The 14,558-nt window shown below is 48.6% G+C and overlaps 2 protein-coding genes, 1 long non-coding RNA gene and 1 other non-coding gene across 6 annotated transcripts in view; 2 read left to right on the top strand and 2 right to left on the bottom strand.

Moving 5' to 3' along the window:
• Positions 1-289: 289 nt before the first annotated feature.
• On the bottom strand, positions 290-3,236 carry LSM10 (LSM10, U7 small nuclear RNA associated). 2 transcript variants are annotated; one of them, XM_020880249.2, is made up of 2 exons: positions 2,922-3,236; positions 290-1,037 (listed from the first exon to the last, which is right to left on the bottom strand). In XM_020880249.2, the coding sequence occupies exon 2, from the start codon at positions 1,010-1,012 to the stop codon at positions 644-646; it is 369 nt and encodes a 122-aa protein (XP_020735908.1). In that variant the 5' UTR covers positions 1,013-1,037; positions 2,922-3,236; the 3' UTR covers positions 290-643. The 2 variants fall into 2 exon arrangements, with proteins under 2 accessions (XP_020735908.1, XP_070324496.1); XM_070468395.1 differs by lacking the exon at positions 2,922-3,236 and adding an exon at positions 1,249-2,583.
• A 3,525-nt stretch (positions 3,237-6,761) lies between these two features.
• TRNAW-CCA (transfer RNA tryptophan (anticodon CCA)) lies at positions 6,762-6,837 on the top strand. The gene has a single exon. It is a non-coding gene; the product is annotated as a tRNA-Trp (tRNA).
• A 4,165-nt stretch (positions 6,838-11,002) lies between these two features.
• On the top strand, positions 11,003-13,105 carry LOC139035283 (uncharacterized). The gene is made up of 2 exons (XR_011487952.1): positions 11,003-12,118; positions 12,274-13,105. It is a non-coding gene; the product is annotated as an uncharacterized lncRNA (long non-coding RNA).
• OSCP1 (organic solute carrier partner 1) overlaps positions 13,065-14,558 on the bottom strand; it is a 27,691-nt gene continuing 26,197 nt past the window's right edge. For both annotated transcript variants that reach the window (XM_070468392.1, XM_020880261.2), the window contains 2 exons: positions 13,655-13,718; positions 13,065-13,414 (listed from right to left, as the gene is read on the bottom strand). In XM_070468392.1, the coding sequence (XP_070324493.1) occupies positions 13,298-13,414; positions 13,655-13,718 (181 nt within the window). In that variant the 3' untranslated portion in view covers positions 13,065-13,297. The remainder of the gene's footprint in view (positions 13,415-13,654; positions 13,719-14,558) is intronic.

Raw genomic sequence — 14,558 nt, 5'->3', positions numbered from 1 at the left:
CTGAAAGCCTCTCCTACACATCCTCAAACTGCTGCATATTTAGTATCACCTGGGAAACTTAAAAAAAAAGAAAAAACTTAAAAAAAGAGAAAATCCCACTGCTTAGGCCACACCTCATACCAATTAAAGCCAAATAGATGAGGGTGGGCCAGGTGAATCCAAAGTGCAGCCACACTTGCAACCCAGCACCCTATGACACAAGACCAACAGGGAGCCCGGCACATAGCAGAAAGCACGAGGCACAGACTTGTCTGCATCCTCCTTTTGTTTCATGAGAAAACAAACACAATTACAAGAGAAATGGGGCCCCTCAGGCCCAGCGTATTTAATAATCCTCAATGCAAAAGGGTTGAAAACTATCTGACACAGTCCCTAAATCAGTAAATTAGATTCAGATAAATAATGATCCAAAGGGGGGATTGTCATCTACCCCAAGGCCACAGTCAGATAACTAAAATTCCGGGTCCCCGGGTGAGTCTGAGAGGTGAGACCCTGAGAAAGGCAGCTGTGACAGGTGATGTCCATCAGACACCAGCTTCTGGGCTGGCCCTGCTCCCCTCCCAGGTTCTGGGTGGGCAGGGAGAGCAGGCTTTGGCTCAGAAGAAGTCTGGAGGAACCTGAGTGGGGACCGGGACAGGCTCACTCAAGAGTTTTTGGAGGGAAATTCCTGCCGGCCTTGCCCCTTGCTGCCAAAGTAACGCACCCGATGGATGATCTGCAGCTGCTGCTCAATGGTGGCGGTGATGTTCACGTTGTCGGGGATGTGGACGTAACGGACGTTCCGGCCTGTCACAAAGAGGTCGTCCAGCTGCACCTGATGCCCCCAACGGTCTGTATAGGTGACCTGGGCCAGGCGGATGTTCATGAAAGCATCGACGTTGTCTATGCGTCCGTGGGCCACGCTCTCATCTCGCAGGTCCACAGTGGTGACCTGGCCCTGGAGGCCCTGCAGCAGGATGATCAGGCTGTTCTCAGAGATGGTCCGCTCCTTCACCGAGTGGCTCACCTCCATTCTTCCACGCCGTGGGTTGCTCGCTCTGGGAGGGGCACACACAGGGGAGCTGAAGCAGGCTAGGGAGTGTGGGTGCTCACTTACCGATGTCAGCTTTGAGCACAAAATCCCCAGCCCAGACTTCCCCAGGTCTGCCCACCAATTTTTATGTCTATGGAACACCCTTAGGTGCTTTCATGGATACACCTTATAGAATCTTCACAACACCTTGCAAATCAAGCATCACTTACACTCACCTTATAAACAAGGAAAATCAGGCCAGGAGAGGTTAAGTAACTGGCCCGAGGTGCTGGGATTCAAATTCATGGCTGCCCAGCTCCAATTCCCACACCCAGAGTTCTGAACCCTCATTGTGAGAATCACCCAGTGAGTTTCTAGTCACCACACCCCAGAGGATCTGATTCATTTGGTCAGGGGTGGGGCCCAGGTACCCTATTTTGTAAAAGTTCCCCAGGTGATTCTAATGTGCATCTAAATGCATAGACAAGGAGCTTGAGAACCACTCCTCTAAAGTGTAGTTTATACCCTTGCTGCTGAAAGTATGGTCTGTGGACCAGCAGTTTCAGCATCACCCAGGTGCTTGTTTCGGAATGCAGAATCTCCAGGCTTTCACCAGACCTACTGAAAGAATCTGCATTTTAACATGAGCCCTACATGAATCGCTTCACCAGTTCTCAGACATTAGTGTGCATCAGAATCATCTGCAGGAAAGGTTAAAGGATGCCCCCCCTCCCTTCTAACTCAGTCTGTTTGAGGTGGTGCCCCAAAATGTGCATTTCTAACATATTCTCAGCTGATGCTGATATTGCTGGTCTAGGGCCCACTGAGAACGACTGGTCCACATGATGCTGCTGCCCTGTAACCAGGAATTTAGACAACTGTAAAAAAAGGAAATGGTAGCATATACGGCACATAGGTATTGAAGGTAGAGGAACGGAGGTTGGAATCCCCACTCCACCCACACTCTGTAGACCTAGGCCAGTTACTTAATGTCTCTGAACCTGTTTCCACGTCTATTAAACCAACAGGTGAGGTTAACAGGCTCTCACCACACTGAGTGTATCTTCCTTCGCTTTCGACACGCTTGGATGCTGTATTAATGTTACTTTGTCTTATCCATCCCCCATTTTCAGACCTTGAGTGCCAGGTGTTTGAATTTCTTTCCTTAAGACTTCACTCAGTGAAGTAAGCCAGAAAGATAAAGACCAATACAGTATACTAATGCATATATATGGAATTTAAAAAGATGGTAACAATAACCCTATATGCAAAACAGAAAAAGAGACACAGATGTACAGAACAGACTTTTAGACTCTGTGGGAGAAGGCAAGGGTGGGATGTTCTGAGAGAATAGCATTGAAACAAGTATACTATCAAGGATGAAACAGATCCCCAGCCCAGGTTGGATGCATGAGACAAGTGCTCAGGGCTGGTGCACTGGGAAGAGCCAGAGGGATGGGAGGGAGGCAGGAGAGGGGATCGGGAAGGGGAACACATGTAAATCCATAGCTGATTCATGTCAATGTATGGCAAAAACCACTACAATACTGTAAAGTAATTAGCCTCCTGCTAATAAAAATAAATGAAAAAAAAAAAAAAAAAAAGACTTCCCTCAGGATCCCGACAGGGCTGTGCAGGGTGGCATGAAGTGTGGCAAGCTAGCTACCCACTTCACTGACAAGGTGCTAAGAGTTGGGCCGGAAGACTCTTAACGACCCCACCCAGGTTTCACCAGGCGTATCCGCTCAAACTAGGTTTCGGGGAGCACAGTGACTGCAAAGAGGCAGATCTGGGCCCGAGGACCGGGCTCGGTCACTTCCTAGGAGGGTCGACCTCGAGAAAGCCACTTGGCTTCTTCAAGCCTGTTAGACCGTCCCTAGAGTGGGGATGGTGACGACCCTTTACTCACAGAGCGTGGGAGTGGGCTTGGGAAGAGGCGCTAAACTCAGCAACCGGGAGGAAGACGCGGGCCCCGCTCCCGCCGCCTCCGCGGTTCCAGGCTCGCTCGCGCTCCGCCCCTGGCTGCCCAGGACCGCCGCGCGGGTTCCTTCCGCTGTCCCGCTGCGCGTCGCCGCCGAAACTAGCGGTCGCCTAGCCGGGCGGCCTCCCTCTCGCGGCCGGGTTAAGACGCCATGGCAACCGCGGGGCCGCTCGGTCCTTCCGGAGCATCGAGAGCGCGGCCGAGCGCAGAGCTGGCGTCCCCCGCGGCGAGCCCGGAACTACAATCCCCAGAATGCCTCGCGGGCTCGAGACTCGCCGTCCTGCTGCCCCGCCTACGTCACTGGATTCTCTTCTCCTTTGGAATCATTCTTTCATTCAGCGAATGAAATAATAGGTTCCCTGGCGGCTCAGTTGGTAAAGAGTCCATCCTGCAATGGAGGAGACCCGGGTTCGAACCCTGGATTGGGAAGATCCCCTTCTGGCAACTCACTCTAGTATTCTTGTCTGGAGAATCCCCCGGACAGAGGAGAGTGGCAGGATACAGCCGGAGGAGTCGCCATCTGAGCCACCACCCCTTCAAGGTTTGAGCGACCTCCGTTAAGTTGTGGCAGCAGCTGGCACACTGGAGAAGCCCCATGAGTTAGGCTTCGGTCATTCCTCTAGCCTCTCGTTTACTGGTTTCAGCCTCTCTCAGAAACCACCCCTTTTTTATCCTCCATCACAGCTGGTCTCTTCTCATCCTAAAGGTAGAAAACGTCTTTCTCCTCCCTGGCAGCTACTCTGTTTTCCTACCTTCCACAGTTGAACCTCTCAGGAGAGGCCTCTGTATCAGTGATTCTCCAATTGGGAGTTCTTTTCCCAACCCCATTTCTACGTGGGACTGGATTTTCTTCTTGTGGTGGTGGTGGTTTAGTTGCTAAGTCGTTTCCGACTCTTGCGACCCCATAGGCTGTAGCCCGCCAGGCTCCTCTGTCCATGCGACTTCTCAGGCAAGAATACTGGAGGGCATTGCCGTTTCCTTCTCCATCTCTTCTTGTACTTCAGCCAGAACAACATAGCACGATGAGCCGAACGCAGAAGCAGATATGAGAATCTGTCTTCTAGTAGGACAGACATTAAACAGATTTGCAAAAATAAAAAAGTGTCACTCTTCTCATCAAATTAAAAAAAAATACAGTTATTTTAAAATAGAAATATGATAATGGGCCTGTTATTGTCATTTGAAAGGAAATTAATTTTAAAATCTTATCGCAATTTCATATATATGTGATTATATATATATATCCCACATAAACAAATACTTAAGTTTTCAGTAATTTTTTAAGAGTACAAAAGGGTTTTGAGACTCAAAGTTTGAGAACAGCCGCTCTATCCTGAGGACTTTCACCTACTTACTCAGCTCACTGTAATCTGGCTTCTCAAGAGTATTTTTAGTTTTACTCACATTAACTTCTCTTGAAAAGGTTACTAATGATCTCCATGTACATAAGGGAACCTCTTATCTCCTTTCATTAAAAAAAAATTTATTTGACAGGTCTTAGTTGTGGCATATGTGATCTACTTCCTGACTAGAGATGGAACCCAGGCCCCCTGTATTGGGAGCGCAGAGTCTTAGCCATTGGACCACCAGGGAAGTCCCAGGGAACCAGTTGCCTTAATGTTATCTGGAATGCTTGTTAAACCCCACACCTACAGAATCAGGAGTAGAGCCCAGGAATCTGCACATCTAACAGTGCTCACTGATGTTGAGACCCGATGCCCTCCTAAAGTCAGACTCAGCGACTCCCAGGCAAGCCCTGCACTCTTGTCTCTGCCTTTGCTATTGTGCTCATCTGCCTGGGATCCTCTCTTGTTTATCTACAGATGTTAAGTCCAATCCCTCCTTCAAAGGCTGGCTGTACCTTTCTGAAGTCTTCTTTGATAATGCCAATTGGGAGTGAGGCTGATAGCATACTGCTTGATACATGTTTTCTTGGTGCATGCAGATTCACCATCGCTACTTATGTAAATCTCACCTCTCCTACTCATCTCTTGGGTGTTGAGACAGGGAGAAGGTCCTAGGAGGCTGAGATGCTTCACCCTACAAACAGCAGTTTCAGGAGGAACAATGGTATTATGAATGTGGTGAGATGCTGGGATCTGAATGAACTGGTGGCAGTGGGATGGAAACAAGGTTAAAGCCCCTGAAGAGAGTGAATCAGAATCCTTGGGGACTGATTAAACCTGGAGTTTGGTTTGCAGGAGGGGGAATCAATGATTTAAATTTTAACGCTGATGGCCCATTGACAGGAATGAGTGGTAGGGTTGGGAGGGGGTTCACGCCTGTAGAGGGCATCTCATATTTTGGCTACACAGCCCACTGAACTCCTTTCCACACCTTTGGGGAGATCTGCCATTCTGTGAGTTTCAGTGAGAGGTGAGTCTCTGTTCCCAACTCCAGATGGTTTAAAGAGCAGACATCGTCTCTGATCCTTGTCAGCTATGGCACAGGCTGGTGACCTAAACTTAGGCATTATCAGATTCCAAACCTGGAGCAAGGGACACAGACCAGCAGGAACTGTTGGTGTCTGCGTCATCCAGCGCCTCATCCCTGCAGGTGCTGCTGCTGCTGGCGTGCTCTCCCATGCCGCCTCCCTGTCCCTGGTTCCTGGCCATTTCGCATGGTCCTTCACTCATCCTGACAACTGTCAGTTGCCTGAAGCCCCTTCAGTAAATTCCTTCTCCATCGCAGTGAAGAATTAGTTCCATTTTTTTTTTTTTTTTTTGCAGTCTCAAACCCAGACTAGGGCCCACTTGAATTGAGTTCATTTCAGGATCCTTGAGAACTTTCCTGGTGGCTCAGATGGTAAAGCATCTGCCTACAATGTGGGAGACCCAGGTTCAATCCCTGGGCCGGGAAGATCTCCTGGAGAAGGAAATGGCAACCCACTCTAGTATTCTTTCTGGAAAATCCCACAGACAAAGGAACCTGGTAGGCTGCAGTCCATGGGGTCCCAAAGAGTCGGACACAACTGAGCGACTTCACGTTCACAGGAGCCTTGAATTTCCCTGTTCCCTGTACATGATTTCATTGTGGTTCTGTATCCAGCAGTCAGAAGATACAGAATCCTGAGAGTTAGGGTGATTCCCAGGTCACCTGCTCCAACTTCCCACCCAGGGTCCAAATCCCCTCTCCAGCCTCCCCCACTGCTTGAGATTCCAGTGACCAGCAACTCACTCCTGTGCGAGGTGTTCAATGCCATCATTAGGAAGTTTTGGGTAACTTCTATTCATTGCTTCTGGTTCTTTTCCATGGAGAACTGTCTTATTTTGTATTACCTTCAAGCAGATTCCTCATGCCTTTTGAAAGTAAAGTGAATGTCCTGAATAAATAAAAATGACATCAATGTTAGACACTAAGCGCCAGGTGATGGAATGTCTCAGGAAGAGTGAACCTGCAGCCCAGAGAGGGGAATATGGAAATTTGTGTGTTAATAGTATGGGGTCAAAGTAATGGCCTCTCTGAAAAAAGGAATGCAAAATAGTTTGCAGAAGAATGCAGACTAAGCACTGCAGGGCACATAATATATGTGGTCAGCATAGGGATGGGGGCGGTGAGAGCAAAGGATAGGGTGAGGGTGAGAAATGGAGGGAGGAGATGACAGCTGAGGTGAGAGTGTGGTGACAGGGGTGGGGGGGGGGGGATGCCAGGGGTGAAATAAGGATCCTCCAGCAATTGCCCCAGCCATTCTGACAGACTTTGAAAAATGGCTACATCAACATCTGTATCAGAGGGCGATCTTCAATCAGAAGCCCCCAAGGGGGGACTTCCCTGGTGGTCCAGTGGCCAATAAGACTCCTTGCTTCCAATGCAGGGGGCCCAGGTTCAATCCCTGGTCAGGGAACTAGATCCCACATACCAAAGCCAAAAGATCCTGCATGTCACAACTAAAGCTGAAGATCCTGTGTGCCATAACTAAGACCCAACATAGCCAAGGGGGAAAAAAAAAGAAGCCACTGAGGAAGAGAGGGGAAGTGTGGTCAGAAATTAGTAGGATTTGAACACAAGACATAGTAAGAAAAGGAGAAAAGGGTCTTGAACCAGGCCCAGGAGAATGGGGAGCAGAGAAGGCAGCTGAATCCAGCAAAGCTGGGGCTGGAGACTGAAAAGGGCCAGTGTTATGACAGAAGCTATGGAAGCGGGAGAGGGCGAGGTGAAGCAATATGGGAAGGCTGGAGGAGGTCCCGGAGGAGCTGAGGCCAGGCTGTGTGCGATCATGTGGGACCCACGGGCTCCTTGGAGGCCTTTCGCCTTTCGGTGAAGTTCTGAGGTGCAGAAAGGGGGCTGGGTAGGGGGTAAGAAAGGTAAATGATGTGCTGAGGTAGAGGGCAGAGGTGAGGGAAGGCATTCCACACAGGTTATTATCTTCTCAGTTGTAACTGAAGCTGGGAGGCCTTCTGGCTATCCAGAAAACCCGAGCTGAGGGCATCCTTGTTCTTCCCCTTAAATACATGAAAAAAGGAGAAGGTGAGGGTGGGATGATTTGAGAGAATAGTATTGAAACATGTATATTATCATATGTGAAACAGATCGCCAGTCCAGGTTAGATGCATGAGACAGGGTGCTCAGGGCTGGTGCACTGGGATGACCCAGAGGGATGGGATGGGGAGGGAGGTGGGAGGGGGGCTCAGGATGGGGAACACAGGTACACCCATGGCTGATTCATGTGAATGTATGGCAAAAACCACCACAATATTGTAAAGTAATTAGCCTCCAAAAAGAAACAAAAAGAAGTTGGGGAATTTTACAGAGGAGGGTGGAGGGATCTGAAGCCAATGTGCACGTGGATTTAGGAGTCTTGGGTCTGCCCCCAGGTCTATAAAGCTTTGTTTATAATACTTGTTTTATCCTTTGTGTGTTTTAAAATTTTACATTTCAAGTAACCCAAAAATAAAGAGAAAACAATTTATGACGTTTATAGACAGTGACTTTTGAAGAATTTTGTAAGAGATGTGAATTTAAACAACTTCTTTTATTGTAATTTCAGCTGTCTCTGTGATTTTCAAAAAGTCACTTTTTAAATAGTCCTCTTATTTTTCTCCCAGAATATGGGACTAGTGTTAATGACACACCCTGGCAGGTCCTTCACCTTCATAATGAGAAAAAAAGGCCACACCTCATTAGGCCTAATGTAACGGGTTTCCTGTGGTTTTGGGAACTAGCAGAGAAGATACTGTTATTTTTATCAGCAGAGGAACCACTGGCCAGAAACAAAAAGGATGTAGCATGTGTGTATGTGGGGTGGTGGTGGAGGTGTCAAGGTGACCAAAGAATCCAGAATGATTTCCATTGGCTCTTGGAATTCATCTTGACATTCTCATTTGAAAAGAGGTGGGCTATGATATGAGAATTTACTTTGCATTGAATCCTGAAGCTGGGTAGGGAAGATTCAACTGAGAAGAGGGTTCTCCAGCCCAGTCCCTTGAAAACAGTTCTTTCCACTCCCTCCACTGCCAGCTGTCCAGGAATTTGGCAGCAGAAGAGGAGTTTTCCAGGCTTGATTTAAGGGAAGAAGCATGTGCATGTGCTGAGATACCTCAGTCGTGTCTGACTCGGTGCGACACCATGGATTGTAGCCCGCCAGGCTCCTCTGTCCCTGCGGTTCTCCAGGCGAGAATACCCGAGTGGGTTGCCATTTCCTCCTCCAGGGGATCTTCCTGACCCAGGGATCAAACCTGTGTCTGTCTCCTGCATTGGTAGGTGTGTTCTTCACCACTTGCGCCACCTAAAGGGAGGAAGGGGTAGGTAAACGGTGTATTGATTTTTGGATTTTAATTTGGGTCTTTGTAATTAGGTATTAGTACATGAACCGAGAACTTCCAGATGTTCAAGTTGGATTTAGGAAACGCAGAGGAACCAGAGATCAAATTACCAACATCCATTGGATCATAGAAAAAGCAAGAGAATTCCAGGAAAACATCTACTTCTGCTTCCTTGACTATGCTACTGAAGTGGATCACAACAAACTGTGGAAAATTCTTTATTAAGAGACAAGAATAGCAGACCACCTTATCTGCCTCCTGAGAAAGCTGTATGCAGGTCAAGAAGCAACAGTTAGAACTGAACATGTAACAACACACTGGTTCAAAATTGGGAAAGAAGTGCATCAAGGCTGTATATTGTCACCCTGCTTATTTAACTTATATGCAGAGTACATCATGCAAAATGCCGGGCTAGATGAAGCACAAGCTGGAATCAAGATTGCCGGGAGAAATATCAATAACCTCAGATACATAGATGACACCATTCTTACGTCATAAAGCGAACAGGAACTAAAGAGCCTCTTGATGAAGGTGCAAGAGAAGAGTGAAAAAGCTGGTTTAAAACTCAACATTCAGAAAACTAAGATCATGGCATCTGGTCCCATCACTTCATGGCAAATAGATGGGAATACAATGGAAACAATGACAGACCTTATTTTCTTGGGCTCCCAAATCACTGCAGATGGTGACTGCAGTCATGAAATTAAAAGACACTTGCTCCTTGAAAGAAAAGCTATGACAAACCTAGACAGCATATTAAAAAGCAGAGACATTACTTTGCTGACAAAGGTCTGTCTAGTCAAAGTCATGGTTTTCCCAGTAGTCATGTGTGGACATGAGAGTTGGACCATAAAGAAGGCTGAGTGCCGAAGAATTGATGCTTTTGAGCAGAGGTGTTGGAGAAGACTCTTGAGAGTCCCTTGGACTGCAAGGCTATCAAACTAGTCAATCCTAAAGGAAATCAGTCCTAAATATTCAGAAGAACTGATGCTGAAGCTGAATCTCTAATACTGTGGCCACCTAATGCAAAGAGCTGACTCATTTGAAAAGACCCTGATGCTGGGAAAGATTGCGGGCAGGAGGAGAAGGGGACGACAGAGGATGAGATGGTTGGATGGCATCACTGACTCAATGGACATGAGTTTGAGCAAGCTCTGGGAGATCGTGAAGGACAGGGAAGCCTGGTGTGCTGCAGTCCATGGGGTCGCAAAGAGTCAGATACGACTGAGTGACTGAACAACAACTAGGTATTGTGGTTAAAAGAAAAAAGTATATATATACTTCCCCCCTGGAATTTGCATTTGTCTTTCTACAGTTTCCTGTGACTTGAATTTGTCTCCATGGATGTAAACCAGAGTGACACACCTGTTGGAAGGGGATGAGCGGATCTGATCCTGTTTAGACTCAGGGATCTCCAGGATCTGGTTGTGATGCTAAAATGCATTTCTTGCCTACCAGGATCTGGGTGTAAGGAAAAAAGTGAGTTAATCTTGCCTGGCATGACTTTCATCCTTGAACTGAGGGCTAAATACATCTCCTCCCTTTCTTCCTGCCCCTTCACCCTCCATTTTTAAAATAATTTTTATTTAGTTGTTTTTGGCTATGCTGGGTCTTCCTTGTTGCTCGTGGGCTTTCTCTAGCTGTGGTGCTCAGGCTTTATTGCAGTGGCTTCTCTGGTTGCGGAGTACCGGCTCCGAAGCACACGGACTTCGGTAGTTGTGTCCTGAGGGCTCAGCAGCTATGGGGCATGGGCTTAGTCGCTCCGTGGCGTGTGGGATCTTCCTGGACCAGGGACCAAACTGGTGTGCCCTGCATTTCAAGGTAGACTCTCAACCACTGGACTGCCAGGGAAGCTCCACTTTCAATATTTTATTATTTTCTTTTTTTTTTCACTCTCAATATTTTAAAAATATTTGGGGATTCCCTGGTGGTCCAGTGGCTAAGACTCTGAGATCCCAATGCAGGGGACCTGGGTTTGAGCCCTGGTCAGGGAACTAGATCTCACATGCTGCAAATACATAAATAATTTAAAAAATATTTGGCTGCACCAGGTCTCAGTTGTGGCACACAGGGTCTTTGGCCTTTGTTGTGGCATGTGAGATCTTTAGTTGCAGCATGTGGAATCTAGTTCCCTGACCATAGATTGAACCGGGGCAGAAATACCCCCAAAGCATGGAGCTGGGGGGAGGCATGGGTAAAATTCCAATTGTCAGATCCCACCTGGGGCAGGGTCTAGGAATCTGTAAACTCACCAACTTAGCTGGGGCAAGCTGGCTTTGAGTCAATGAACTAGTTCTTTCCGTTTCTTACAGATGAGGGAAGGAACTGAGGCTTGTTGAGGGAACTGCCCAAGATGCCATGGCGAATTCGGGACAGGGATGGGGATCCTGGTGCCCCTTCCCTTGGAGCAAACTGGGCAGTGCTGTGTGACACCCTCAGAACCCAGGTGAAAGGGTTAGTCACTCAGTCATACCTGACTCTTTACGACCCTGTGGACTGTAGCCCTCCTGGTTCCTCTGTTCATGGAATTCTCCTGGCAAGAATACTGGAGTAGGTTGCCATGCCCTCCTCTAGGGGATCTTCCCAACCCAAGGATAGAACCTGGGTCTCCCGCATGGCAGCCACCAGGGAAGCCCTCACACCCCACAGCCTGGTGCTAAATGAACAATGATGTCTTGTCAGTACTCAGTCCAGATTCTTGCCAGAGTAATCCTTGTCTTCTTTTTCCTTCGCCCCCTCCCAATTCCCTTGCTTTTTCTGGGTGCCCTAAGCCACAATGCAAATAAACTTGTTTTTCTCAACATCTGTGTAAGACTAGACACACGAAACTCAAAGATTGCCTCATCAGCAGGCTGCCTTACCAGAGATCTGTATCTTGTTTATTCACTGAGACAACAGGCAGGTTTGAAATCATCGGCATGGCTCTGGGATAGGTAGAGGGAGGAGGCTGCCTCTCGGCCACCTGTGGCCCATCTCCAAGGCCCCAGGACACGCTGGGAGCAGATGGTGAAGTTCAGGTCGGTCACAGTGCAGTGGCAGCCAGACCCAGGACGGGGCCTTCCCCTGCACTTGTCATCTGCTTACAAGAGACTAAAACTGAAGACACTTTGTAAGCCTGTAAGAAGCAGTTTGGGGTCTCCCAGGTGGCTCAGTGGTAAAGAACCTGTCTGCTAAGGCAGGAGATGTGGGTTCCATCCCTTTGTTGGAAAGATCCTTTGGAGGAGGGCACGGCTACCCACTCCAGTATCCTTGCCTGGAGAATCCTCATGGATAGAAGAGCCTGGCAGGCTACGTCCATGGGGTCTCAAAAGAGTCAGACACAACTCAATAACAGCAACAACAGATCCAAAGCCTATGCCTCGGGTAAGCTAAAGGATGGGTACCCTGACCCTTGCTTTCCAGAAAATATGTTTGCCTCCACTCTTACTAGGGTGCAGGGGTCCCGAGTGGTCCTGGTTGGCTCAATCTCAGGCAGTGACCAGCTCAGCTCAGTTTCTCTCCTACCCTTGCTGTTCCAGATATTGCTTCCAGGAGACCGAATGGACCTTAACCTCTGGATGTTGGCTGACCTCGAGCTGCCAGTTCCTCAGTCCAGGATGAACATGAGGGGGAGGGCTGACCCTCCTTCCTGAAGCAAGGAGGGCAGCCCTGGCCTGAGACATTTCTCATGGATCCAAATTAGACTTGGCATCCTGCCAAGGGAAGTATTGACTAACTCATCTGGTGCATGGAAGGGAAAGTGTTACACCACATGCTTCCCGCACGTCCAGCTTACAGCTCTGCCTGGCCGCTGACGGTGAAGCAGAGGAGATGGCTGTCATGGTAACTCATGCTGGGCGCCTTTAGAAGGCAAGAATGCTAAGTGGTACAGGAAGACTCTGGGGGTAAGGAGGACGTATCACGCTAAAGAGCGAACACATTTCCATATGGGATAAGCCCACACCACATATGGGTGGAGAGACATGTGGAGAACCACAGACACCCACAGGCTCTGCGCGGGGCCTGCGTGAGGAATCCCCTGTCACGGCCTTGCTTCCTCTGCGTCTGAGGTGACAGCTCCCGCTGTGCCAGGCTGCATAAACTGGGCTCCGACAGTTTGAGGTGATTGCCTTTTCCCCTTATGTCAGACTCACAAGGCAGAAGACATCCCAGAAAGCTCTGAAATTTTGTGACGATCCACGGGCCTCTGTGAGCGGCAGGTCCCCCTGAGCCAAGCTCGTCATGAAGATGGCAACAGGAGCGCCGTCTTGCTGATTCTGGGCTCCAGATGCTCCGAGTGCCATAAAACCAGGAAGAAAATGGGGAAGGGTCCAATTTCAAAGCCATAATATATTTTGCTGAAAATATGGATATGTGTGTTGCCTTCTGGACAGTGTGCTCCCCGAGGGAGAGCGGCACAGTTTATTAGGACGGAAAGGGGAACAGGAGGGTAAGGGCTTCGCTTAGTAGAAAACTCGCAGCATCGTGTGGTCCCCGGGGGGCTCCCCCGGGGTCCTCGTCAAGCAGCTTCTCTGCAGTGGCAGGGGCGCCTGGTCAGCGCAGCTATAACTCATCCATCATGGCGAGCAAGTCGTCCCCCTTGCTGGCGCTCCGCCTCGACTGGTCCGTGATCTCAAACTCCCCCATGATCCGCGCCAGCTCTTGGTTCGTCTGCTGGTCCTGTGAGAGGAGTGAGAGGGAGGGAATGAAGAAACGTGTGGGCATGACGGCCTCTCTGTGCAGCTGGTGGTTCATTTTCCCACCCCCGTGATGCACTTCGGTTCCTCGCCTGTTTGTCAGGATAGGGACTATGTTACGTGCTGATTAGAGAGGAAGGCGGAGGGAGGGCCTTTGAAGTTCAGTGTTATTATAAGAACAGGAGGGGAATGAGATTTGACTTGTATAATCGCCTGCACGCACCTGAGTAGCTTGGATGTTGATAACTTCGTAGGATAACTCTTCTGGCCTGGTGAGCGCTGCTTGTCTGTACAAGAGGGTCGAGAAACAGAGCAAAGGTTAGGATTTTTCTCCCTGCCAGCGTGGCAAATTGGTCCTTGATAATCTGGTAACCTATTTTTTTTTCTCTCTCTTCAACTTTCTACCCTTTCCCCCACCAATGCACCCTACGCTCTAGGAAGGCAACTCCTTCTATGTGTCTGTGCTTTTGCACATACTAAACTCTGCCAAGAATAACTTTTCCCCTTCCTCTGCTTGGCAAACTCCGAGACCCAGCTCAGTTGCCAACTTCTTCAGTCTGCTGGGGCCAAGTCAGTCCCCGTGTCCCTCACTGGAGCGCGTGTGACATGGCGCTGGAGGGACTTGTGCACATGTCCATGCTCTTACAACACTGGGAGCACTTGAGGACTCCAGGTGTTGTGCTCCATCCTTGGGTCCCTGTACTTACCACAGTGCCTGCCACTCCAACGGAGAGAGAAATGGAGGGCAACCAACCCCCCACCCCAAATATCTGGTTGTGAGAACAGTCGCATGAGATAATGAATGCAGAAGTTCTCTGGAAACTGTAAAGCACAGTGTAAGTCTCAGTGAATTACTACCACTATAGGTTCTGGGGGAGACTGCTCATCCTGAAGATGTCATGCTCCAACCTTCTTTTGGTTTCTTAACAGTCTTTTTTTAAATATGATTATCTTGACTTCCAATTCTCTTGAGCTGTGCTTTGCTAAATAAAACATTAGAGCTGCTTTTTGAACTAATGCAGAAGAGTCAGACTATTTAATACTAGTGGATTCTTCTTTAAGGTTGTTGAGCTTGCTGATCTTTCATTTGTGATCTTTATGTACATCTGTGTTTATAAGTGATAAGA

This window comes from Odocoileus virginianus, chromosome 5 (genome assembly GCF_023699985.2).
Source record: "Odocoileus virginianus isolate 20LAN1187 ecotype Illinois chromosome 5, Ovbor_1.2, whole genome shotgun sequence".
Classification (NCBI taxonomy): Eukaryota; Metazoa; Chordata; class Mammalia; order Artiodactyla; family Cervidae; genus Odocoileus; species Odocoileus virginianus.
This window is presented reverse-complemented; position numbering and strand designations above follow the sequence as displayed.